Here is a 27154-nt window from a genome sequence, read left to right as displayed (position 1 = left end):
GTTGAGTGCAGTCGTCAGGCTGCCAGCTGGCCCTCTCTCCCTCCTCCCTAGTGCCCTGACTCCAAACTCGGAGGCTTCTTTCTAAGAGCCACATTACCAACGTAGCCTTGAGTTCTGGAGGTCAGAGGTGGGGTACCCCCGCCTCAGTTCTTTGACACCCGTCCCCCATCGTGGCTAGGGCTGAGAGGCTGCGAAGAAGAGGCCTGGCGTGTGTGTTTGGGGCAGATACGTTCCAGGCTCAATCAGGCCCCCTCTCCAGCCCTCCCTCACCCCTGTCATCCCCGCAGTCTTGGTAGCCAGGGTTACTCTGGGCTGCTCGCTCGAATTTATTGAAATGCCGAGCCAGGACTGACCAGCGCGGGGAGAGCAGAGGGAAGAATCAAGACAGAGAGGGTGGGTGGGGTGGGGAGGGGGATGCGGCGGCTGCCTGTGGGAACAACCGGCTCTTCCAGGGAAGCGGAGCGGGACCGCCGCGTTCCCCTCGATTTGCACCGTCACTCGGGCTGTTGGGAAGGCAGAGGGGAGGCGCTCTGCGTGCCTCCGTGTACCTGGATCTGAGTGCAGAAGTGTGTGTGAATGCCTGTGCCTCTGTGTGAGTTTTCAGGGCTTTGGTAGCGTCCGGAGCGAATTCGAGGGGGTGGGGTGACCTCCAGAAACTCGCAGAAACTGGAAGGGGGCGAGAGAAGGGTACATCCCTTTCCTCGGAAGGACTTGGAAGACTTTGACTCTCCCCTCCCCACCCCCCCTTTCCGCCCCGGCTCTTCTTTTGTTGTCAAGTCCTTTGATAAATGGTGGGGCTGGGAGCGCTGGGGAGCCGGGAGCCAGTCTGTACCCGCGCGGGGGGGCGGGGGCGGGGGCCGGGCCTTGAGACCCGGTTTCCACCCTCGCTCACCCGGTCCGTGCCCCGTCGGCGCCGAAGTCGGGTCTGGGACCTGCCCTTGGCGTGCTCGCGGTCTCCACTCTCACCACCCCATCCCTCCCTCCCTCATTTCTGTCTCTGTCTCCCACTCCGCACAGGTACCGAGAACTTTCTAGGGGTGAGTTTTAGAATTTCTCGTAGGCATTCTTTTTATGCGTTTTAATTTTATCCCTTGATTCTTTAGATTGGTAAACTTCATGAGATGGTAACTTGACTAAAGATACTTGGGAGAAGCAGGGAGTGAGGCGGTGTGTATAAAAGGAGTTTGTCGGTGTATGTGTTTAGGTGTAAGAACACACCTCCGTTCAAGGGGCTTTGGAGTGTCTGCCGGTGCGACAACGGAGGAAGGTGAGTCCATGAGACTGTGGCGCGGCCACACGCGAAGTTGTGAAGGCTGTCTGAAATAACCTTTGGGGAGCGAGTCCCAGGTGCCGGTTTCTGACAACCGGACGGTTCTGTGTCTGCAGAGCAGAGCTTTTGAGGGTGCCTGTATCCTGCTGCTCTGTTAGTGTCTGAGTCACTGGGTTAGTGGTTGTCGAAATGTCGCCCAGATCTCCCAGCCCCGCGAGCCCAGCCATGGGCCCCGCGTCGCCGCAGCCTCTCGGCGAGGCCCGGACACAGAATGCTGGGGGCGGCGTCCAGAGATGGAGGTGAGGTGACCGCGGGGGAACCTCCCTTCCCCCCTCCCCCCAGCTCTCCAGCCAGCCGTCTCCAGACTCAGTCCTTTCCCTCTCCTGGAATTCCAGCAGCTTTCTTTTTACCCCCGGCAGCTGGGGGAACCAGAGAGTGGCCCCTGTGTCCCTTGGAATAGGCGTGCCACGGTGTGGTCGCACATGCTCTCAGGCCTGCAAGATGCAGCGCGCGCGCGCGGGTCTTGGTCTTCGCGCATTCGCTCTTCGAAAAATCGAACTCCGAAGGTCCGAGCGCACGGGGGCGCCTGGGGGTCTGCACTCCCAGGGTTTTCGGGAGGCTGCAGCAGCCGAACCTGCGCACCTCCAAGGGGAGGTCAAATGCCCGAAGGCCGTGAGGCCGTGGGGGTAAGGGGAGTTATTAATGACTCCGCGCTGGGCCTAATGCCTCCAACCCCCAGCGGCGATTGGCGTGGATGTCCTGTGGATTTTATTTGCACACAATGGAAATGATTTGTTTTCTCTAAAAAAGGAGTGGGCTTGGCAGATATTTGAGGAGGGGGTGGGAGGAGAAGGAAAGAGAGAGAGCTGAGGAAAAAAGTTTGAAAATGCCTTGAACTATTCACTGTCGAGATGGCTAATCAGTATTGAGGCCGGAGGGCAGGCGGGCCGCCTTTCACCGCCGCTTCCCTTTCATCTCGGGCTCGGCGGAGGCGCTCAATTAAAAGCCTATCAGTTTGTAAGTAAATCAACGCCTATCAGAGTTGTCACATCAAACAAAACGATTATTATTGCAGCCCGCCTCCCCTATTAATCTCCCTCGAAGATAATCCGCCTGACAGGTCAGGCCCGGCGAGCTGGAAAGCCTGGCCCAGAGCGTCCAAACAGTCCTGGACTGGCGCGCGCCCCTTGGGGCACCCCCTGTTCCCCGTCCCGCCCCGCCTCGTGGTCCCCCGGGAGTGGGGAGAGAAGGGGCGCGCGGAGGCCACTGGACCCAGGCCCGCCCCTCCGGACTGGGAGCCGAGCCGAGATTCGCTGGGCTGGTGGGGGACGGTCCTCGGCGGCACTAGCCTCCTCTGGGGCCAGGGAGGTACCAGGCTTGCCGTTGCCAGCGCCTGGCCTGGTCCCTGGGCCTCACCAAGGCCTGCACTCTTCTTGGCTCACCTCCTCTGATTCTTCCCCCACCCCCTTGTCTTTTTTGTTTCCTCTTTTGCCTCTTTCTTGGCTCTCAGCCTTTTCTTCCTTTTCCCCCTCTTCATTTGTACTTGTTCTACTAGCCAGGGAATGTCTCCTGTTCTCTCTCCCTCCTCTCAGTATACGGTATATACCACTTCAGCGCAACCACACTCTCTGAAGCAGGGCATTCTCAGGGCCCGGGTTACTTCTCTGCGGCAGGGTTGCCTCAGGAGTGTGTGCAATTCCCAGGCATTCAGTACCAAGTCCTTCTAATTTCTCCTCAAGCAGGGATTGTCAGAAGCTCTGCGCCTGTTTAAGGGTTGGGTGTATTTGGAGGGGTGAGGGAAAAAAAAAAGAAAAAAGACCAGGTGGTGAGATGGGTGGAGGGTGGCAAGCTCCCTATTCTGGAATTAGCATTTGGTGTTGGAATTTAACAGCTGCAATGTCTCTGACCTAGCTGGTGGCGTTGCTTGGGCTTTGCAAACATGCAGGGGAGACCTATGGGGCATCTGGGCCTCTGTACTGAGTATGTGAGGGGGTGCCTAACATTTCATAAGTAAATACGCCCAGATAACTGCTTCTATAGCCTCAGCTGGCCTTTCAAGGGCCGGGCGCGGCTTGGATTCCATAAGGGTGTGAAATCTTGGCCTTCTTCCGTTTGGCCTCTGACTTCGAGTTTTGAGGTGCTTCGGAACCAAGCGAGACTCGCCCTATTCTTCGCTTTTACTCCAAACCGATAGGCCTAAATGCGCACTGCTCGAGCCTGGTGGAGCCAGAATTAAGGTGTGCTTGAAGTGTCCGAGGGGGAGGAGCTGCCCGCAGGACCTGAGGCCCTGGTACCCGGAGTGCTGGCTTCAGTGCTTCGGAATCTTCACGCGTTATCTGGGAGAACCCCCAAGGTGCGGCATTGTTGCCTGTTCCGGCGGAGACTCTCCCAGTAGTCGCCCCAAGGTCCGAGGCAGCGGGTATCCCAATAGAGCCCACCTCAGCTTGCTGAGCGCCCGTAGCTGCAGAACCTGTGGCCCCTACCACGCGTTCCCGAAAGCCCCCCCCCCCATTTGTGCACACTTTCCACAGCCAACCTAGTAGTAATATTTATTTCCTTACCTAGAAATATTGTATCCGTGCAGTGGCTCAATTATCTGCGCGCCTGCTTTTTAAAAATGTATTTATATCACTTCTGCCACGCCGCAGATATTTAAATAAAGAGGTACACATACCGCGGCACACCTCGACGATGCGGAACTCGCTCTGTCTGTAGAATATATTCACTGGGTGGTTATTTGGACGTAAGCGCTATCTCGAGCCCAGATTACACCCAAGCAGAGGCTGTAAAATGACACTTGCTCCAGAATTTTCCCAATTTAACTATATGTGCACACACCGAGAATTTAATACTATTTTATATCCCTCTACATATCTAAATATTCAGATGTTATGTTACATGCCCTTGAAGCCGGAAGCAATCCTGCAGTTCACACTGGACTTGGAGCTGTTTGTATAATTTTCATCACCCTGCACTTACAGATGAATCTTAATCTAATAAATTCAACCTTGTCATTTTTAGAATCGACGTAATTCCTCTGGCTGCGGGTGCGCTGCGTGTATCAGAATAAATCCAGCTCTCAGGCATCCAGCAGGAAACGGCTCCCGGTTCCCGGGTGTGGAGACGCCCCATCCGCCCAGCTCAGGACGCGAGGTGGCTCCTCGTGCCCAGAAGGCTGCAGGTCTGGCCTCCGAGGGAGGCTGGACTATCAGCGCCCTCGGCCTTAGCAGTCTCTCCCGGTGGGCAGTGCCCGGCAGCCCCCACCTTCTGCCGGTGCTTCGGAAACCCGCCGGGGCCGAGTCCGCCCGGGGCGAAAATTGAAAGCAAATTCCACGGCAGACGGAGCTCGAACTTTCTTCAAAGCAAGTTTGCAGCAGAGATTCGGTGGTCGCTTTGAGACGACAGCGCGCTTTAGGGGTGTGTCCGAGCGCAAAGTGGGGAGGTGGGCAAAGAGGGTACCTGGTGGCCGAGCTTGGTCCCCGGCGAAACGCGAAGGAAGGCGCCTCCCTTTCCTTATTTCTCGCCAACTTCTCGGGCCCTGCCCCGAAAGAAATAGTTTCCAAGGTGCCGCGGACGCTCAGGATGCGTTTATGGGAATCGCACCAGGGAGAAGGCGACTTTGTAAAAGTTGCCGAAAGCTTTGCCCACAAGCGTCCGCCCAGCGGGGCTCAAGAAAGCTTGGGACCAACTCGCCTTCTCCCGGGCAGAATGAGCCCCCCTGGAGAGTCCCCTGCCCAGCGCTTTCCCCTCACCTCGAAACCGCACGTAAATAACCTCCTGCTGCCTGCACTGCAAACTTCCCCCCGCGCTGCCGCGGTTGGCGGGCGAGGCCCGGACGCAGAGCCAGCCCGCAGGGCCGCTCGTCTGCCCGCTCATCCCAGCCTTGAGATAGCCTTGCGCGGAGATGAGAGGATGAGTGTGGTTCTGTCTCCCACTGGGCTGCCCACTTGGCTGCCCAGACCATCAACCGTGGACCTCCCAGAGCAGCGCTTCCCCTGGGGAGAGGTAGTCTTGGGGGGCTGACGAGGGCGCAAACTGCGCGCGCTGGGGGAGAGGGGGCGGCCGCCGGTCTCTCCGCGGGGCCTGTCGCCCGGCCGGCCGCGGCGGGTGAGTGATGAGGGCAGAGAAGGGCGCCCATAAATCGCGGGTGTCAGGGCGAAAAACTCTCTTTATTGTCTGCGTGATGGATGGGCCCGGGGACGAGACACCAAATACTTCGTATCGCCTTTAAATGGGAACACATTTTCCGCGGCCATAATTCATGTTTTTTAAATAGAAAGTTTGAAATGTTGCCTATATTTCACCGGCCCTGACATATTTATGAATCGCTCCCTGCATGCAAATATCATTATTTAAAGCGCCGGGGAGAGCTCAGGGGAGGGGAGGAGGCGCGGCCCCCGGGGCGTGGGGGTGGTGAACCGGGGCGAAGCGAATGGATGGGGGGTGCACACCATTGCCCTAAAGTGCGGACAATGAGGCGCAGAGGAAAGCCGTATCCGGAAGCCCAGCGCCCTGGGGGGCTCCCCCACCGCCTCTGGATCCCTCACAGCAGCTCCGGGAAGTTTGCGCGGCTTGGGATCCCTCCCCCTGCCGGGCGCCCAGGGGGCATTTTGAGTCCGTCTCCGAGGCTCTGATCCTAGCCACCTTTTCCAAGAAGCAAGTTTAAAAAAAAATACTTTTAACAAACGCAAATAATAACAACCAAAGTGTTTCATGTTCGTTGCCATTGCTTCAGTTTTTATTGATTTTCATTCCGCAAACCTGAGACTGCGCGCCCGAGCGGGGCGACTGTCAGACCCCAGTCACCTCGGGGAGCGGGTGGGGGAATAACCGTCCTGTGTCGCGGCCTCGACCCGCCCCCACCCAACCAGCTCATCACTTCTGAGACACAACAGAGCCTGCGCAGGACGCGGGGACACGAATGATACGGCCCCCAAGCTCTGGGGGCTTCAGTCCCGCCCCCTCTGTCACCCCGGTGCTGTGTAGGGCTCCTGGGGTCTGCGTCCGCCCTCCCCGAGCCCCACAATCAATACAATCACTCTGATTAAAAAAAAAAAAAAAAGCTGGGCACGTGCTGTCAGCTCTCCCCTGCCCGTCCAGCCTGGGAGGGACCCACACCTGAGCCCTCGCTAGCCGGGTCTTTACCTGTGCGGTTCCCCGCGGCGCCTGCGGCCGCGCCGGTAACGCAGGAATGGAAGGGAGGGCGGGGGAGTGAGAGGGACAGAACGTACCACCCGGGACAGCCAGATACACAGCCCCGGGGGCCTCCTCTTCGGACTGGTGGTGGGGCCCCGGCCCTACACGCCCTAGGAGCCGAACTGCGCTGGGCAGAGCGGGTCGGGGGAAGGGCGAGGGGAATCAGCCTCCGGTGGGCGGGGCGGGCCCAGCAGCACTTCCGCCGGGGGCGGGGCCGCGGGCTGCAGTGCCGGTCCCACCCCTCCGCGTCGCCGGCCCGCCCCCGGCTCACCCGGGTCCACCCCCGCCGGCTGGGCAGCGGTTGTCGCGGCGCGATCCAGCGCCTTGGCGCACAACCCGAGACTCACAGGACAGTGGACAGGTCCTTTCCCCTGCCTAAGGTTGTATCTAAGCATTTTTAAATCAAAGGACTACAAGCACATACCCTGGCCCAAACTCTCAGGTAAAACTTTGTCAAACTTTGGTCTTTTGGTAGTCCCAAGACCTGACTGGGTCAGGGGTTCTCGAACATTCTCTGGTATCTGAAACCAGTCATACCTCAGACAGCAGGGAAAACATTTTCGTGCCCATAGGGTCCCATCTGTCTTTCAGGAAGGTTAAAAACAAAAGCTAACTCTGTTAGAACCTTTGTTTTCTGTCGGACACTAATTAACATTAACTCTGAGGTAAGTACCATGAATGGCCTGTTTTATAGATAAAGAAATTGAGGCATGGAGAGAAGAAATTGGCCTTGCCTCGGGGCATCTCATCTGTATCCTCATCCCTTCTTTCCATCAGACCCCCAGCAACTCAACTCATCACCCTAGAGGAATCTTGCTGGGCTTAGTTACCTTGTGGGGGAGTGTGTGCTGTGTTGTTAACTGCATCCACCTGCATCTGAGGCCTTGCTGAGCAGGAGGGGCCCACCCAGAGGAGGAGAAAGGAATAAATAAAGTGGGCTCAGCTCAACTCCTGGACAGCTCCCAGTCTGATGGGGAAACTGGACCTTTGAGCTCCCCTGCTTGTTTCTCTTCTAGCTCTTTAGCAGCCAGAGTGATCTTTAAAAATTGTTTTAAAAGGCAGACTAGGTTTCTCCTGTCTCCTACTGCCCCTCATTCTGAGTTTTTGCCACCCGTGGCTGCATTTTGGTTACTCAGAGGTGCCATACAGCATCTCACCTCAGGACCTTGCTAAGGCTTTCTCTTCCATCTAGAGTGAACTTCTGCCCTCCTCTTCACCTGGCTCACTGCACTTACCACATGGGATTTTCTGATGAGAGGCTCTCCTCTTCACTGGATGGTAACTTGACAGGGCAGGGACTGGAGCTGTCCTTTCAAGAAATGAATGAAGAAAAAGGCACTAATTTGTACCATCAGCTGTGCTGAATGAACGATAACTTTGGGGATTCACTTCACTTTTGGGGGTTACCAGTAAGCATTCTTTGTTGTCTCATATCTCAGTGTGTTTTTTCAGTTTAATAATGGAGATAGCACAAACTTACGGAAAAATAATGACTATTCTGAGTCTTTATATTGTAAATATAAACAAGTCAATGATCAAGGAGGTTGGGGAAGAAAATATACCAATATCTATGGTTTTCTAGTTATTTATTTTGGTTTTCAAAGTGCATGATGTGTTGGTTGACACAGTTTAATGGAGACATTCCTCCCCCATCACTGCTGCTCCCACCCTCCATGCATGTATGTCCTAAGGCTGTAGCCTGGGCTCCTTCTTTTTCTCATTTTACATATTATTGCTATGTGTTATTAGCCCTGTATTATTAGTCCATTATTATCTTCTGGCTAAGCTGCTATAGCACAAACCTTCTAATTCTGTGTATCCTTGGCCTCTCTTGCCCCTAATGTATTATACATCATCCTACCAGCTTAATTTTCTTGCTCCCATCATTCCTTTGCCCCCAAATCTTCAGTGACTCTCCACTGTCCACATGTAACACTTGACACTTTGTAATTTAGTTCTAAACTTCTTTTAAACAGCTTTGATTAAGTTGCATTTCAAAGTTATAAACGAAATCTATGTTCACTTCAACCAGCAAAGCTCTCAAAGATACGTAAAGAAAAACATGATCTCACCCGTCTCCTCTCCATTTCCCACTCTGTCTCCTGAGATATGCAGTGTTAACAGCCTGGGGTGTAACTTCTGTCCCTGCACCATGCTCAGCACGCTCATATAAATTACACTCAAATGTATGGGGCTCTTATGTTATTGCTTGTTTATACAAAAATGATTATACTAGAGTTGTCTGCAATTTGTTCATTCTTTCTCAGTAAAAAATGAGTCTATAGATAGAGAGCTAATTTATTCCTTTTTTTAGCTGCATAGTACAAATCTTTGACTTATGATGGAGTTAGCTGATAAACCCATCCTAGCTTTCCGGGTAGTTCAGCTGGTAAAGTTGAACATATCATCCAGTTGAAAATGCATTTAATGTATCTTAATCTACCAACCTAGTAGTTGGTAGATTACCAACTACAATCTATCAACATAGTTCAGCCTAGCCTACCTTAAACATGCTCAGAAGACTTTCGTAAGTCTACAGTTGGGCAAAATCACCTAATACAGGTCTATTTTATAATAGAGTGTTGAGCATCTCATGTAATTTATTGAATTCTGTACTGAAAGTGGAAAGAAAGAAAGGTTGTACAGGTACAGAACAGTTGTATCAGGTGTTTCCCGTTGTGATCGTGGGGCTGACTGGGAGTGGCAGCTCACTGCTGCTATTCAGCATCAGGAAGCTATCATAGTGCATATCAGTAGCCCGGGAAAAAATCAAAACTGAAAATTCAAAGTATAGTTTCTACTGTTTGCCTGTCACTTTCATACCACTGTAAAGTCGAAAAAAATCTTAAGTCAAACTATTGAAGTCAAGGACCCCCTGTATTCCACAGAGTGGATATACCTCACTTAATCAGCCACTTCCCTGCTGATGGTCATGTAGGTTGTTAACAGAATTTTCCTCTAATATATTTTTTGTGTCTATATCCTTGAAATCCATTATTTTACTTCTGTAGGATAGATTATCAAAAGTACAGCTGTCTACACCCCAGTCAAGTCTGATGTTCTCTCTGCATGCTCTGTGTTTTTCAGCTCCTCTGTCCTCTATTCCTGGAAGGCCCTTGTTCTCTGTGCTCATGTGTCCAACTTCTGACCCTAAAATGCCCAAATCTGATACCAGAATTTAGTTAAGTTATCTAATATCCACCTCCTTCCTTCTTCCTCAGCTTAACATTGTAGCAGTGTGCCTGGGCTAGGCAGTGGTGCAAAATTGGTGGGAGCCAATCATGACAATCTTGTTTCCATTTTGTCTGATAATTCTTACAGCCAGGGATGGTCATGTGACGCAGTCTGGGCAAATGACGCACAAGTAAAAGTAAGGCAGTGGCAAAGTAGGAGGGGGAGCTTTGGAAAACATTGTTTTCTTGATCAAAGGAAATGATGCAGTTGTTGTGACCCTTCCCTTTCCTTTCTTTCTCCTTTCTTCCTTCCATGGGTTTGGATACAATATCCAGAACCATAGCAGCCATCTTTGACCATGAGGAAAAGTCTAAGAGACTAGCAGAGAGAGACTTAATCCTGATGTCTCTGGGACACAACAATTTCTAGGAATCACCTGGTTCCAAAAAACTTTTGTTACATTAGAAAAATAAAATCACTATTTGTTTAAGTCAATGAAATTAAAAAAAAAAATATTTGCAGCCAGGCATATCATTTACCTGTCCCATCTGACTAACCTTATTTCCATTTGGTGTTACCACCACTGGGGGCTTCCCAGGTGGGACTGGTGGTAAAGAACCTGTCTGCCAATGCAGGAGACTTCAGAGATGTGGGTTCAATCCCTGGGTTGGGAAGATCCTCTGGAGGAGGGCACAACAGCCCACTCCAGTATTCTTGCCTGGAGAGTCCCGTGAACGGAGGAGCCTGGCGGGCTATAGTCCTTGGGGTTGCGAAGAGTCAGACATGACACGACTGAAGCGACTTAGCACAGCACAGCAGTACCACCGTTGGAATGTCACACAGTGGGCCAGAACAGTTTGAGAAGCCTGTTAGACACTTGCCTTCAAAGGTTCTTGAAGTATGGGTTTCCACAGTCACTTGGGAGTGAAGTTTGGTCACACCCCTCACCCTTAGTGTTATCTCCTTTTTGTGCCTAGCATCTGAATCCTGCTTCCTGCTTGTTGGAATAAAGGACCTGTTTCCAACTACAGAAGCTGAAGTGGTCGCATCCTCCTCCCTGTCCCTGGCAGCTGAGGCTCCTCAAGAGGTGAGCGGAAGTTTTAGGGTGGGTTATAAACCCTCCTCAGAAGCAACACTGAACCCAATGCAATGGCATTAACCATTTAGGGAGGCAGTGAAGCAACTGGCCAGTTGCTGCTGTGTCCACTGTGATAGTGGCGGCTGCTCAGGCAGTGTCTAATCAGACTGTTGTAGTAGTATGATCAGTGACATCCTCCGTTTCTGAGCCCGTCTCTACCATTTCCCAAGTCCGAGTCTCTAGACCTTTTACTGATTTTCTAAGCTTCCTGATATCCTTTTGATAGGTTTCTTTTCTTGCTTAAATTAGCTAGAGCCAGTTTATATCACTCACAATCAATAATATATGTTGGTTTGCCCTAGCCTCGCTCTTGGATGACTTCTAAACAGATCTGATGGTGACTACTTCTTTTCTCTCTTTCCATCTTTTTTAAATTGAAGTATAGTTGGTTTACAATGGTGTGTTAATTTCTGCTGTACAGCTAAATCACTCAGTTATTCACATACATACATTACTTTTTAAAATATTCTTTTTCCATTTTGGTTTATCCCAGGAGATTGGCTATAGTTCCTTGTGCTGTACAGTAGGATCTTGTTTATCCATTTTGAATGTAACAGTTTGTATCTGCTAATCCCAAACTCCCAGTCCATCCCTGTCCCTCCCCTCCTCCTCCTTGGCAACCAAGTCTATTCTCTATTTTTGTGATTGTTTCATAGATAATTTATGTCATATTTTAGATTCCATATCTAAGTGACATCATATAATATTTGTTTTTCTCTCCCTGACTTTACTTAGTATGATAATCTCTAGTTGTACCTATGTTGCTGCAAATGATTTAATTCCATTCTTTTTTATGGCCAAGTAGTATTCCATTGTGTGTGTGTGTGTGTGTGTGTATGTATATATATGTATATATATTTATGAAATCTTATTTATTCATCTATCCTGTGATGGATATTTTGGTTTTTTCAATGCTTTGGCTATTGTGACTAGTACTGCTGTGAGCCTAGAAACGTGTGTGTTTTTGTTTGTTTTGTTTTTTGCAAAAAAAACTCCGCACTTTACTTCAACCTTTATCCAAAAATGTAACAAATGTTAAAAATGTGTAGTCCTGAGCTTTAGATGCTGACCTCTGACCTCATAGGCAAGTGAAGAGAGAGATGCTAGAAGTTCAGAGTTCCTCCCATTCCTGGAGAAAAGGGAAGCCCGGGTGAGGTACGTGATTAGAATACCAAGGCCCTATGGAGAATGGGACCCCCTGTCTTCTAGCACCAGACCAAGGCCGCACCCACCCCACCCCACCCCACCACCAGCCATCCTCTTCAATGGAGAAGTCACACAATTCTTGAAACTTGTACAGGAATGTGGTGTGTGGTGCATGTGGCCGGCAGCTAGCTCACCAGCGAGGGTTAGAGCCTGCCCCTCTGCTTCACAGCAGGCAGGATGGGGCATAACTCAGCTGCCTCCTCCTCACTCCCCTTCTCTTTGCTCTCTTCCTTAGGAAGATCATTGCTTGTAGTGACAGTCTGGTGCCGCCCAGTGATCCACATGGGGCCAGAACCTGACATCAGGCAGAAGGTTATGGGTGGTTGGAGCTGGAAGTCATCCACACTGAACATAGGTTGGCAGGATGACTTGAGGTTGGCCACAGGGACTTTGATCTCCTCATGGTCATGGTTCTGCACTATGGCTTCTACCACATTATTCTCTCAGTGAGGCAGAGCATGGTCAAAGCCAGCAGGAGCTCTGTACCATCCTCTTCTGCCTTGAAGCTGAGAGAGCAGGTGTGGCCCGAGAGCTCACAGCCAAAGAAAAAACAATCCGTAGTGACTGGACCAGGACTCAGAGACCGCCCGTCGACCCTCCCCTCCCCCCACCCCCCGACCCAGACCCAACTCTCCTGATTCAAAAACACCAGGGCGGCAGCAGCACCAATGGCCTTGCTGCAAGGGCTGTCTTTTTAAATTATTGTTTAGTCCAGATATATGTCCAGAGTGGGATTTCTGGGGCATATGAAGTTCTATTTTTAGTTTTTTGAGGAATCTCCACACTCTTTTTTTCATAGTGGCTGCACCAACTTAAATCCCCATGACGGTGATTACTTCTTAGAGGTGCCCATGGGCTCCTCGGGTGATACTGGTGAGGACCCCAACACTAAGCAGTCTGACTGAATGTCTACAACCTCGCCAGGCAACAATTTCAACAGAAAACTGGTAAGTTCAGTAATGAGAGTCAGTCAGGCCAGAATTGAGTGAGAAAACATAATGTTCAGATGATTTTATGAGATGCCTGCTTGGTCTTCTACCCTGTCCTATGGAGCCTCACAGTGTTTCGTTATTTACCTCTTACCAAAGCCCAGTGAGAATAAAATGATTATCCCCTTCTGGTTTGAGAATGTGCAGAATTTCTCCCCTTCACTTCTAGTTTTCTCTCCCCACAAGCCTCAGTGGCACTCAGTGAGTTTGATTAAAGTTTCTAAGGCATCAGAGATACTATCAAATCAACCACCTTAGGTGACAATCAACTCTCATTCTTCTCAGCAGAGTTCAGTAGCCTAAGTGCCTAGCACTTCAGCGCTCAAAAGATGTTTGTGGAGTGCAATCAATGGCCCAGTGGCATGGGAACACCTCTGGGCTACGTTTCCTTGGGCAAGTGGTGGCCTGAAACATTTGAGGTCTTGTGTTTGAGTACAGGGTAGACTCATAGAAGGTGTTGTTGTTCAGCCACTCAGTTGTCTCTGACTTTTTTTGACCCCATGGACTGCAGCATGCCAGGCTTTCCTGTCCTTCACCATGTCCTGCAGCTTGCTCAAACTCATGTCCATTGAGTCGGTGATGCCCTCCAACCACCTCATCCTCTGTCGTCCCCTTCTCCTCCTACCTTCAATCTTTCCCAGCATCAGTCTTTTCTAATGAGTTGGCTCTTTGCATCAGGTGGCCAAAGTTAGTGGAGCTTCAACTTCAGCATCAGTCCTTCCGATAAATATTCAGGATTGATTTCCTTTAGGATTGACTGGTGTGATCTCCTTGCAGTCCAAGGGACTCTCAAGAGTCTTCTCCCAACACCACAGTTCAAAAGCATCAATTCTTTGGTGGTGAGCCTTCTTTATGGTCCAGTTTTCGTATCCATACGTGACTACTGGAAAAACCATGGCTTGTTAGGAGGTTTTCCCTCCATCCTTTCCCCTATCCCTGACTTTGGCCAGGATGCTTCATGTCTCAGGGCTCAGTGTTTCTTCTTCTGTTTCTATTTCTGACTTTACTTCTTCCATTTCTTCTCCCTTACCTTTATTATTTAAAAGCACGAATGATGTCACCCTACTTGTGTTCTCTGCAGAGTCTGCCATATACATCAACAATATTCAGTAAATATTGGCTACATTAACACATCTTCAGAGCTTTTTCTTTCACTGTCCCCAACTTTTCTACTGAGCCTTCTTTCTACCACGGGGCTCTTCTGCCACATTCTCCCAAGTTTTGCTTGTAGAGTCAAAGGCCTTGCCATGTCTTCAGTTTCCCTGCCCTGCTTCTTCAGAAGAAAAGGGAGCCTTTTTGCCATTTGCTGGTGGGGGACTGGCCTTTTCAGCAAGGATGGTGGGGTGTGGGGGTGAGAAGTGGAAGCAGTGGCCTGAGGAGCTGGCTGATGTGCAGAGACTTGTCCTCCACCAGGCTTGAGAGGTGGGGAAACTGGGGAGTCTGGTGAGGATTAGCTTTGCTGGATCATCAGCAGCATCTTCAGCCTCTTTCCCTTTCTAACTAGCCATCAAGTTGTGCAGATTGATTTTCCCTTTGACATGGGGGCTTCACAAGCACTTCTGGAATGAATGAATGAGCTATCTCTTGCAGAACTGAAGTGTGAAATAAGTCAGTAAACATGCCAAAAGGAGGCTGGAGGCTATGGAAACTGATGTAGATTGGCTCAAAATGTCATGAAAATGAAAAAGTTGAGGGACAAGGCCTTTCTAGGGAGAATGCTGGTCCCCCTGCCCCTAGGTGCTTCTGCTTCAGTCCACCTCACCTTCATCTAGTAGCCTCCTGAAGTGTCTCCTCTCAGGCCCACTTCCCCAAAACTGCTTTAATCAGACCTTCTGTTGCCTCAAGCCCTCCTGGGTGACCTGTGTTCTGCCAAAAAAAAAAAAAAAAAGAAAAAAGTTTCATATGCCTTAGCTCCTCCCCTTCCACCTTCTTACTGTGAGAGCATCTACTGCCCACGCAGACTGGCCATCCAGCCAGAGTGGGATCTTCTCCCTCATACCAGGACACCCTCCTTGGTCTCATCTTTGCTTCTGAGGCTCTGTTTTGTAGTATTCGGCTTCCCCTCCCCTACCTCCATTGGAGTAGATCATAGTGCTTGAGTGTGGTGGGTGCCCCGGGTCCACTGCTTGATTCCACACTGCCACACTTCCTAGATGTGTGACTTGGGGCAGGGTTCTTAACCTCTCTGAGGTTTCAGTTTCCTCCTGTGCAAAATGGATGTAATAATGGTACCTACCTCTTAAGTCACTGGGTAAATGAAATGCAACAATGCATGTGTGTGCCTGGCACACAGAAAGTGCTCAAAGTGGTTATTACTATTATCCCCCGGGTTCTTTCTTACCTCTGAATTCCTGGAGTACTGTCTGGGCCACTCATCTGGCACTTAATTGTCTACTTATTGATGATATCTTTTATAAGCTATTCATATCGTTTATCTTTTGTATGTGTGTGTTCAACTTCCCAATTAGATTTTAAGCTCCTCTAGGGCTGAACCAGATGGCTTCCTTTCTGGAAGCACAGTCTTAACCACTGGACCACCAGGGAAGCTCCACAAATGAATACTTACTAAAATGAGGGATAAAATATCCAGTACTTGCATCAGTTCAGTTCAGTCGCTCAGTCGTGTCCGACTCATAACCATGATTTCCCTTACATCATCACAGTAATCTTATAAAGCACGCAGTGTTATTTTCATCTTCTAGATGAGGAAACTAAGGTTTGTAGAGAGGAAGTCGCTTGAGTTCCAAAGGTAAGAGCTCTTTCCTGCCTCACAGTGGCCTCCTTCAGCTTTCAGAAATTCTGGCACTGGCTTCCTCTTATGCTCTGATGCCCAAACACGTCTCTCTGGTAGCCTAGGTCAGTATCTCCAACAGCTTTCTTTTCACATGCCCATTTTGAGAGAGCCTTTTGAGGTATTTCATGAAATGGAAAAAGCTGATTTATGAAAGAGCAGGGGCATACACACACCCATGGCTAATGTATGTTACCTAGGGACTTCTTGGCTGTCCAATTAAGGACAGTTAAGGCTCTACCCTTCCACTGCAGGGAGTGAGGGTTCAATCCCTGGTTTGGGAACTAAGATCCCACATGCTCTGTGGCCAAAAATAAGTAAATAAATAAAAAATTTAAAATGCATGTCATCTAGAAAGCAGGCTATAAGGTGTTTATGTGACCAATACCTTAGGGGGTGGAATTATGAGTGAGTTAGCTTTCTTCTTACCTGCTTACTGTAGTTTCTACCGCAGACACTTACCACTGTTATGCTGTGCTGTGCTGAGTCGCTCAGCTCTGTCTGACTCTTTGTGATCCCATGGACTGTAGCCCGTCAGGCTCCTCTGTCCATGGGGATTCTCCAGGCAAGAATACAGGAGTGTGTTGCCATGTCCTCCTCCAGGGAATCTTCCCAACCCAGGGATTGAACCCAGGTTTCCCACATTACAGGCAGATTCTTTACCGTCTGAACCACCAGGGAAGCTGAATAATACTGGAGTGGGTAGCCTATCCCTTCTTCAGGGGATCTTCCTGACCCAGGAATTGAACCGGAATCTCCTGCATTGCGGGTATATTCTTTACCAACTGATCTATGAGGGAAGCCCTTATCACCTTTATAAACAGAGGTAAAACGATACAAGTTCTGTTCGTTTAACGGAGAGGAGGCAGCGCTGTCAGAACTCTCTTTGCTCCCTTGCCCCTTCCAGTTTCCTTTTACTAAAACCTGCACCCCATCAGAGGCAACCTCTTTCCTCTCCTTCCTTCCTCCAGGCACAGAGCCAGGTGGGCAGAGGCCCATCCCTGGTACTTAATTAGTCACAGGTTTGAAATGCAGGGGCGGGTTGGAGACAGAGGAGTGATTGGTGTGGGGTGGGAATTTGGGGATTCTTTTATCCCCTGCATCTCAAAGGCTGACAGGCTCTTGAGGGGTGGAAATGACTGGTAATTAGTGAACCTTCTACGCACGCACTAAAGACGCACTTCACAGTCTGCATGACCTCTGCAGCCCGGTGAGGCTTTGTTATGTAGATGCTCTTAATTGGGTGAGTCACTTACTGCAAACAGCTTTGGGAGAGAGAACCGTGGGCTGTTTCTGGGAGGCTTCCTACCAGAGGTTCTGACTTAGGAGCTGGGGGCGCTGGCAGCAGTGGCCTCTTAGAGGCTTCACTCAGACCGGTAGAAGTGGTCCCCGTGTCTGGGAGTCAGCACGGTGAGCCATTAGGGGGCATGTTAAGTGTTGGCCTTCATCGTCTTCTTGCCTCTGTTGTTCTCCTTCTCTATTTCCCAGTTTATAGATCACCTCTTCTGGGCAAGGCTGAGAGTATTTTGAAATATAACTGGGTTCCCTACAGTCAAAGAACTGACCACCTAGTTGGGAAGATAGTGGCAGAAATCAATGCACATAACAACATCAAGTTGCAGGCATCAATGCCAAGCACACAGGAGAGCCTTTTAATGATGTTTCAGACCCCAAAGCAGTCATCGAGGGTTGGAACATTGGAGATCCTTGTCAACAAGGTGAGCAGCCCTTGGAAGTGGTTTGGGGAGAGGAATTCCCCAGGATGAGGAGACTTTATCAACAGAGGTACCGCCAGGTCACTGTCACACCATAGCACACCCCAGCACTCTGAGCTGGGCTCGGACGGCGGTGCATGGAGTGCAATGGGAGTGGCTCGCCAGGTCCTCAAGTGTGCTGCGCTCACATTACTGTCTTGTGCTGCTGTTGATTCTAGGATGTCCTGTCTCCTGCTTTCCTCAGAGGAGGGCACACTGTGTGTAGACTTTATCTTATTTTAAAAATTGAAGTATGATTGATATACAGTATTGTTATTACTGCTGTACAGTAAAGTGATTCAGTTATATATAATACATTCTTTTTTGATATGTTCTTTTCCAGATTTATCATATGATACTGAATATATTCTCTGTCTTATACAGTAGGACCTTGTTATTTTTCCATTCTATATGCAAAAGCTTTCATCCGCTAGCCTCAATCTTTTGTACCACCCCCCAACCCCCACCGCCTTGGCAATCGCTGGTCTGCTCTCTATGTCTGTGAGTCTGTTTCTGTTCCATAGATAGGTTCAGTTGTGTCCTATTTTAGATTCCACATACAAGTGATATCATGAGATATTTGTCTTTCTCTCACCTACTTCACTTAGTATGATACCCTCTAGTTGCATCCATGTTGCTGCAAATAGCATCATTTCATTCATTTTCATGGCTGAGTAATATTCCATTGTGTATATACATCACATCTTCTTTATCCACTCCTCTGGTGATGGACATTTCGGTTGTTTCCATGTCTTGTCTATTGTGAATAATGCTGCTGTGAGCATTGGGGTGCCTGTATCTTTATGAATTTGTAGACTTTTAAATGCATCAGACCCCTCTGCCCCTTCTCAACCCATTATTTTGGTGAATGGCACCGTCTTGGCTCCCTCACCCCTGACTCCCAAACAGACATCAACTCTTGGCAATTGGGCTGCAGACTTTTTGCAGTCTCTCCTATCAGGCCCCCGCCATGCTCTGTGGGGGTGGGAGTGTCCTTTCAGAGCCTGTGAGGACATTTTCCTGTCCCTGCTCGCCCCCTCCTGATCTGTCCTTCCCATTACTGTGAGACCAGTGGTCCTCCAGCACAAACGTGACCACTTTTCTCCTGTTGTGTGCACAGTGGGGTCTGTTTAGCTCTTTATGATTTGGCCTTTGCCTACTTCTTCTGCTCTCTTCCTGTCTGCAAGGTCACCAGTGACCTCCCTGTTGTTAAACCCAATGGTGAATTCTCTGTCCTCAATTTACTTGACCTTTAGTAGCACTGGACAGGTTAATCACTCCTTCTTTTATTCCAATATTTTATTTACCAAAAAATTGCAAACTTATGAAAAATTTAAGAACAGGATGATGAATGCCCAGTGCCTTCACCTAGACTCTTCAGCTCTTAATGTTACCATGTAACATGTATCATTTTCTCTCTCTCGTACACACACACACGTTTCCCTCCAATCCCAAATCATATGCAAGCTGTAGGCATCTTGATGTTTATCTTAATTTCTTCAGCTCACATCTCTTAAGGAGAGAACATTCTTTTATGAAACTTCAGTACAATTAGCACACCTGAGAAAAATGATGTTAATTTAATATAATCAGTTATGTCATTAAAAGGTTCCAATTAAAGCATTTCCAATTATCTGAGATGTCTTTTTAGTTTTTCCCCCCAGTTCCAATAGCCAGTAAAAGATCATGCATTGCTCTTGGTTGTCATGTACAACCATGTACAACTCCCTGTACTCCCAAGATTAGTGCATTTTAATCTAGAACACTCAGCCCCGCTTTTGGCCCCACGATATGACATTTTGGACAGTCTAGTCCAAAGGTCTTTTTTTTTTTTTTACTTTTTAAAATTGAGATATAGTTCATTTATAATATAATAAGTCTCAAGTGTACAATATAGTAATTCACAAATTTAAAGATTATGTTCCATTTGTAATTATTAAAAATTTGCCTGTATTCTCTATGCTATACATATATCCTTGTAGCTTACTTATTTTATACATAGTTGTTTGTTCCTCTGAATTCCCTACCTTGATCTTCCCCACCTCCCTGCTTCTCTCTCCCCACTGGTAACCACTAGTTTGTTCTTTTATATCTGTACTCTATTTCTTTTTTAAAAAATATTCACTAGTTTGTTTTATTTTTTAGATTCCATAGGTGAGTGATAAGGTACAATATTTGTGTTTCTCTGTCTGACTTATTTCACTAAGCATAATACCCTCCAAGTTAGAACCGTTGTCTTAAAGAATGTTCCACTTTTTGATTTGCCTGCTTCCTATGAGTAGATTCTGGCCAAACATTTTGGCAAGAACAGCATGTGGGTGGTGTGTACTTCCTCTTGTATCACATCAGAGGTCTGTATCGTCAGGTTGTCTCCTCACTGGATGCCAACTTTGAACTCTTGGGTAGGTGGTGACTGCCAGATCTCTTCAGTGTAAAGGTACATTCTTCCCTTTGTAATTTATAGGCAATCTGTGGAATGATACTTTGAGACCATGTGAATTTCCTGTTTACCCGATGCTTTCAACAGCCTCTGGTGATCCTTGGCTGAATTGGTCATTATGCTGGAACTCCGTCCCTTTGATCACTTTCTTTCTTTGGCTTCTGGGGCCTGACTTGCTTTTGGTTTGTCCTTACTCTCCAGCTGCTCATTCTCAGTCTCTCTGTGGTTCCTCCCCTTTTCCTTGACTTCTAACTGTTAGTACTCTAGGGCCCAATCTTCAGATCTCTCTCCTCTCTTGTGGCTTTAAATGACATCTAAAAGCTGAGGACTCTGAAATTTCTAACTCTGGTACAGATCTGTTTCCTTCACTTTCATATGCTCAACTTTCTCCTTGACATTTCCACTTGTCTGTCTCAAAGTCGTATCAAACTTCTCAGGTCAAGTGATCCCGATTCCCTGCTTCCCTTAATTTGCTCATCCATTTCAGTGTGACAGCTCCATCCTTCTAGTTGCTCAGGTCAAAATCTTGGACTTACCCTTGACTCCTGTGTTTCTCATACCCTCCGTGTCATATCCATCAGGAAATTCTGTTCATGCCATCTTCAAGATGTATTAGGGATTCTTGTCTCCTGGATTCTTGCCATAGCCTGCTGTTTGATTTCCCTGCTTCTGCCCTTCCCTTCCCTGGTCCGTTCTAAATACAGTAGCCAGAACAATACTTACAAAATGTGGGTCCTCCGCTCACGCCTCCTTATCCCCATCTTGGAGAGCAAGGCCAAGTCCCAGCTTCACTCTGTCAGGTGATAGATGATCTGTCCCCCATCCCCACCCTAAACCCTGCCCTGCGATTTCATTTACTGTTATTTTTGCCCTTGCTCACTCCACTTCAGCCACTCTGACATGTTTGCTGTTTCCCAAACCTGCCAAGGCCTGCTTGGCAGGGACTTGGCACTTGCTGTTCTGGCTGCCTGGAACATTTTTCTCCTAGATGTCCACCTGGTTCTCCCTTACTTCCGGCAAGTCTTGGCCTACATACCACTTTCTTACTGGGGCCTTCTGATCACCCTATCTACCCCTAACACTTTTCTTTTTTGTTGTACCTTGTGGCACGTGGGATCTTAGTTCCCTGACCAGGGATCGAACCCATCCCCCTGCAGTGGAAGCGTGAAGTCTTAACCACTGGATCGCCTACCCCTGGTACTTGTTATCCCTTTTCTCTGCTGTATTGTTCTCTTACTTAGCACCACCTGACATATTCTGTATTTTCTTTTTTATATCTACCTCTTTAGGTCTTCCCCGTAGCTCAAATGGTAAACAATCTGCCTGTAACGTAGCAGGCCCCAGGTTCAATCCCTGGGTCAGGAAGATCCTCTGGAGAAGGGAATGACAATCCACTCCAGTATTCTTGCCTGGAGAATTCCATGGATAGAGGAGCCTGGCAGGCTACAGTCTATGAGATTGCAAAGAGTTGGACACAACTGAGTGACTAACACTACCGCTACTACTACTGAAAGTAAGCTCTGCAAGAGTATAAACTTATCTTCTGTACTGCCTTGTCCCGACATTAGTGTCAAGCATACAGCCAGCACTCAATAAATATTTTTGAATAAATGAATTGAATGAATGAATTTCCATTACCTCAGGATAAGCTATAAACCCTCCGAGTTCAAGTACCAATAATTTGGGAATTCCCTGGTGGTCCAGTGGTTAGGACTCCATGCTTCTACTGCAGGGGGCACTGATTCGATCCCTGGTTGCGGAACCAAGATCCCGCATGCCATGCAGTATGGCCAAAAAGAAAAAAACAAAAACAAAAACAAAAAAACACTAAAACAAATAAGTACCAAAAATCTACAGTGTATTCTTTGCCTGCCAGTTTGCAGTAGATGGGCAACCAAGGTGTGTCTCAGATTGGGGTTCAGGGCTCAGATCGCAGCCACGAGCTGGAATCCATGAATGCAGCATTGGCGTGTGTCTCTTGTGAGTGCACTTACGTCTGTGTGTGTGTGTGTGTGTGTGCTTTTGTGTGTCTGTGAGAGTCTGTGCTGGTGTAGTCATCTGTCAGGGTCAGTGATCCTTCTGCGTTCTCTTCTCCAGGAAGACCGCAGGTGCTCCACAGGGCTGTAGGGCTCTGTGTGCCTGTGCCTGTCTCTGCTTCTGGCTGCAACATCCTGAAGCCTCAGCCCCCCTGTGCTCTGAAGCTGAGGAGCCATCCAGAGCCTGCAGCGGCTGTCTTGGGTACTCATCTTTCTGGTTGGGGTGACACTCTACCCTTGGAAGCACCCGAGTCCAGGTTCACCACGAAAGCACAGCAAAGTGAGAACACGACAACACGGCACTGGGAGAACATGCAGAGCTTCTGCATTTGCTATTCCCTCTGCCTGGAAAACCCTTCTACCAAGTCTTCTCATTGCTGGCCCCATCTTACTATTCAGGCTTCGGCTCCAATGTTGATCCCCTTAGAGAAGCCTCCCCAGAACACCCCACAGCCATCTGAAGCTGTGCAGTTTGTGTCCCCCCAAATTAGCACCCCGCCCCCACTCTTTATTGCATTGTCTACTTTTGTCTTTATAGCAGATGTCAGTGCTACCTGAAATTATGTATTTCACATACGTGAAATTACATTATTTATCTGCTTGTTGCCTGTGTCTTTCATGTAAACCTCGTGGGAGTAAGGACTGTCTTTGTCTTGGTCCTTGTTCTGCTCCTGGTGCCTGTCATGTAGTAGGTGCTCAGGAAATTTGTTGACATTCTCTCTCCTTATTTTGGGGAGCTATACCTACTTACCTACTTATGTGTGTGATGTGCGCAGGTTGCTCAATTGTGTCTGACTCTTTGTGACCCTATGGACTATACAGTCCATGGAATTCTTCAGGCCAGAATACTGGAGAGGGGAGCCGTTCCCTTTTCTAGGGGATCTTCCCAACCCAGGGATTAAACCCAGGTCTCCTGCATTGCATGCGAATTCTTTACCCACTGAGCCACCAAGAAGTCCTACTTAACTTGTATTTTTATTTTACTAATAAATAGTTTCTTAGATTTGTTAGTTTACATTTAAGGAAACTGAGGCTATTAGGAGTGAAAGATTCTGCATGGGCTCCCAGCTGGCTGGTACAGAGCTAGGTCTTGAACCCAGGACTCCTAGGCCAGGGCATTGGCCACTCTAAGGCATGACCAGCCCTTCATCTGACCCTCAGCACCGGTGAGGTCAGGTGTAGCTGCTACCTCTCTGGCCCCTGGCTCAGAGCTGCAGAGAGAGCTGGGGTTCCTTTCAAAGAAGTGAGAAGAGACGCAGAATTAGTATTGGTAAATTATGCCAGAACCCTTGCATGTACATTATTATTATTGCCCCCATATATTCTAAAATAATCCCTGTAAATAATTATAAAAATAAATCTCAGTGACAAATTCTTTCTTTTCTTTTCTTTCCAGGAACACATTTATTCATCCTAATCTCTTCATGGGTAGGACAAATTGGAGCACTGGGTAGTGAATACAATTTGCAAATAGGCAATATAAGTAGAGAGAAAATTAATATGTATTCCTCAGCACTCTAAAAGGAGAGGAAGAACATTAATAGCCATTTCCTTGCAGATATAACTTTGAAAATGTTATTTCTGATCCATCAGCGTGGGGCTCCATATGAGGAAAATGGTTACAACGTGACAAGAAGTGATTAGATGTGAAATGGCATCTTCCTGGCGCTCCTCCCGTCTCTTTATCCTGTTCTTACTGGGACTTAGGAGGAATTCTGTGTTATTTTGTTCAGCAGATCACAGCGCTGGCCTGGGGTCTGCTGCTCATTGGCTGGGTGACCTTGGGCTGTTTCCTTTCACTCTCCCAGCCGTGGTTTCCACAGCAGTAGCTGGAGCAGATGACGTCTGAAGCCACAGTGAGTTTGGATGATTACAAGTCCTCACTGCTTGAAGTACCTGAGAAACATAAGAGATGCTAGGGCACCACCTACTGAATCAGAATCTTAATTTTCTGAGTTCATATACTTTTTTTAAAGTGACATGCCTGACGTCTCATAATTTAAAAAAATTTTTTTACTGAGGTGTAATTGATTTACAGTGTCACGTTACCTTCAGGTGGTGTTTGTTGTTTAGTCGATTAGACGTGTCCCAACTCTTGCTACCCTATGGACTGTAACCTGCCAGGCTCCTCTATCCATGGGATTTCCTAGGCAAGAATATTGGAATGGGTTGCCATTTCCTCCTGCAGGGGATCTTCCCGGCCCAGGGATCAAAACTGCATCTTCTGCATTCACAGGTGGATTCTTTACCACTGAGCGGCCAGGGAAGCCCAGTTTCAGGTATACAGCAAAGTGAATCTCATATGCAAATACATATGTTCACTCTTTTTAAGATTATTTTCCCATATAGGCCATTACAGAATGCTGAGTAGAATTGCCTGTGTTATACAGTAGGTCCTTATTAGTTATAATTTTATATATAGTAGTGTGAATGTATCCATCCCAATCTTCCAGTTTTTCCCTCCCCCTTCCTTACCTCCCAGTGACGGTAAGTTTATTTTCTATATCTGTAACTTTGTTTCAGTTTTGTAAATAAGTTCATTTTTATCCTTTCTAAAGATTCCCTATATAAGCAATATTGCATGATATTTGTCTTTCTCTGGTGAATTCTATATATATTAATTGAAGTTGGGAGAGGTTTTTCCTCTAAGTGGCAGAAACTCGTCAAGCCAAGCTGGGATTCTGGAAGGGTCACTGGGCCTTAGACCCTGCTCCCTTCTTCCCCACTGGCCAGTATAAAGTTGAAGAGTGTCGTCTGGTCAAGGATTCCTTTCCCTTTCCGAATCTGAACCCCTGTCGCCACATCAGGGATGACTCTCTTTTGCGCTCAGCTAAGGACCTGGAGTGTCTGGCAAGTTCCAGGCAAATTGGGGAATATGATTTGTTTTTCACTGCTGTCTTCAGGATTTGTGAAAATAATGCTAAGACATCAGCAGATAGCAGTCTCATTTGTAAATTCTTATTTTTTTCCCTGGTGGTCTCCTCCTATCTTGTCTTTAATTACAAAAGTAGTAAGTGCAGGTCACAGAAATCACAGAAGAAAAGCAGAAGCTCCTTCCCACACCCCTTCCCCAAACCTGCTCCCTTCTCTGCTCCTGGTGGATATTTGCACTTCAGTAGAGAGACAACAACAGAACCTTTTAAGATCTAAAGAGAAGGGAAATCGGAGGTGCTGAGAATTAAATAATAGTAATTATAATTAGGATACTAGTAAATAATAATAAACTAATATCTGTGCAATGAATACTCATGCCAGGCATTATGATGACATTTAATATACATGAAACAAATGAATTGTTCAGAATGGGAAAGCAGAGAGGTGTTCTGAAGTATAGATCATCCTCAAGTCGCCTCACTAGTGTGCACAAACTGCCAAGAGGGCCCTGGAAAACTCCCCTCTCTCCTATACTTCCCCAACCCCTTTTAGACTGAAATGAGTCTGCTTCAGCAACAAAGAGCATTTTGTATGCAGACATTCTGCCTTTTTTTTTTTTTTAATTGAAATCTGAATGTGGCGAGTCTGAACTAGGGGCTGGGGTGTGATTAATTACAGCAGCCATCTTAACCTGCTCAGAGGCTGGGCCTGAAAGAAATGAGGCCAGGCCGAACAGAAATTCAGTTAAGGATAGGGAGGAATGTGAATAAAACTTTGTTAACTGGCCCCTGTCTTTCTTTCAGCTGCTGATGCATGGAGTTGGAAGATTTAAGGAATCAGTTCCTGTTTCTCTGGTTCTGGCCGACCCTAGAATCAACTCCCTTGATTGGAAATAAACAGGATTTTCCTTTCTGTCCCCAGGAATGTGACGGAGGAAGGACTCTAGGGGAAAAGGCCTCGTCTGCCAAAGAATAATAATAATAACAAAGATGACAGTAGGAATAAAATATCGCCCTCTTCATGGAGGGCAATAAGGAAGTATCCCGTTATATGTGTTGAGCCTTCTCACTCTCCATATACATATGTTAACACTTCAGAATGTAGCCCAGGTTTGATTTGAACTTTCTGTCCTGTGGCTGTCTTGAGTGTACTGAACAAATTGGGCTACATGTCTCACCTTTGGTTTCAGAAAATAGGACCCCAATTACAGCACTTCGTGTTGACATAGTACCTTAAATGCCTGAGTATGAACCTCTTTCCTGGAGGGTGTGTCTGTGTCATGAGTGCCCCCAGTGCCCGGCATGGGGCCTAGCCTTTGGACACTGGGGCAGAGGGGCTGTGATAATAAATGGGTGAGGCAGGGAGTCCTTCAGCTCCCTCTCTCTTGGCTGAGGAATGGGATGAACCCGGATGACTGCATAAACCTTCCCTTCCCCTTGGTGCTCCTGGGGCAGGGAAGGAAGAGCTTTATGCAGGGAGAAACCCCAAGAAGACTCAGCCTCTCTGTTGATTTCTGCAAACTCCTTGTGTTCTGAAGGAATCATTTGCCCACTTCTGGGCCAGCTGTATATGAGTTTGCTCTCTCCCCTCCCAAGGGGAGGTCCATGTTACCTGAAGAAACTTACCTTTTGCCATTTCTATTAAATTTCCCTTTTTCGTTAAGAAGGTGATGAGGTAGAAGAATGTCCCTGCCCTGCTCACTCTTCTGATCTTCCTTGGTTCAGAGATACAGATAATTTTTCTCCTTCTCCTCTCCCTCCCGCTCCTTCTCCTTGTTCCTCTGTTCTGAAGACTGACTTCCCAAAGCTGAGGGGAGTAAGGAGAGGTGAATCCAGTCTGTTCCTAGAGGAGCCCTCCTCCACTACGTTAAACAGACTTTTACTCTGCTGAATAACTTTCAATAGCTCCCTATTGTCATCAGTTTACATTTCTAACATTAAAGCCCACTTTAACATGAGCTGTCTTGAACTTTGTGCTTTGTGATTTCCCAATGCTCTCTCCCCAGAGTCAAATAGCCTTCCTAGTGTGTTCACTTAGTGGAGACAGTGGTTGGAGAGGCATTTGAGGCAAAACCAACAGCCAAAAGGCAAGCAGAGGAAAGGAGGCCGGAGAGGCAAAGGTTGATGGGATATAAAAGGTCTTGAGGGACGTAAGTATGATGATTGGGGCTCAAGATTTGGGGCTGTATTATTAGACTGGGAGGAGGTCATTGAAAGATTTCAGGTAGGGTCAAATCCAGCTTTTAGAATGATAGCTGGGGCTATGTAGAGAAGGGAACTGCAGTGA

General features: G+C 47.9%; 1 protein-coding gene and 2 pseudogenes across 1 annotated transcript; 2 read left to right on the top strand and 1 right to left on the bottom strand.

The window, feature by feature from the left end:
- The first annotated feature begins 68 nt into the window (after positions 1-68).
- Positions 69-26825, top strand: LOC147342871 (uncharacterized). Its single transcript, XM_086381856.1, has 9 exons — positions 69-592; positions 10618-10727; positions 11863-11933; positions 12784-12931; positions 21248-21471; positions 22056-22196; positions 23728-23850; positions 24231-24273; positions 25672-26825. Exons 1-4 carry the CDS (start codon positions 577-579, stop codon positions 12887-12889), a joined length of 303 nt encoding a protein of 100 aa, XP_086237982.1. The 5' UTR covers positions 69-576; the 3' UTR covers positions 12890-12931; positions 21248-21471; positions 22056-22196; positions 23728-23850; positions 24231-24273; positions 25672-26825.
- LOC147342873 (uncharacterized) lies at positions 6196-7490 on the top strand (annotated as a pseudogene).
- On the bottom strand, positions 12096-12678 carry LOC147342872 (nucleoplasmin-3 pseudogene; annotated as a pseudogene).
- Positions 26826-27154: the final 329 nt, after the last annotated feature.

The sequence above is a fragment of the Bos grunniens genome, chromosome 28 (assembly GCF_055505025.1).
Source record: "Bos grunniens cultivar Pamir isolate PY7600 chromosome 28, Bosgru_T2T1.0, whole genome shotgun sequence".
NCBI lineage: Eukaryota > Metazoa > Chordata > Mammalia > Artiodactyla > Bovidae > Bos > Bos grunniens.
The sequence above is the reverse complement of the archived record's forward strand: the minus strand, read 5'-3'. Positions and strand labels throughout refer to the sequence as shown.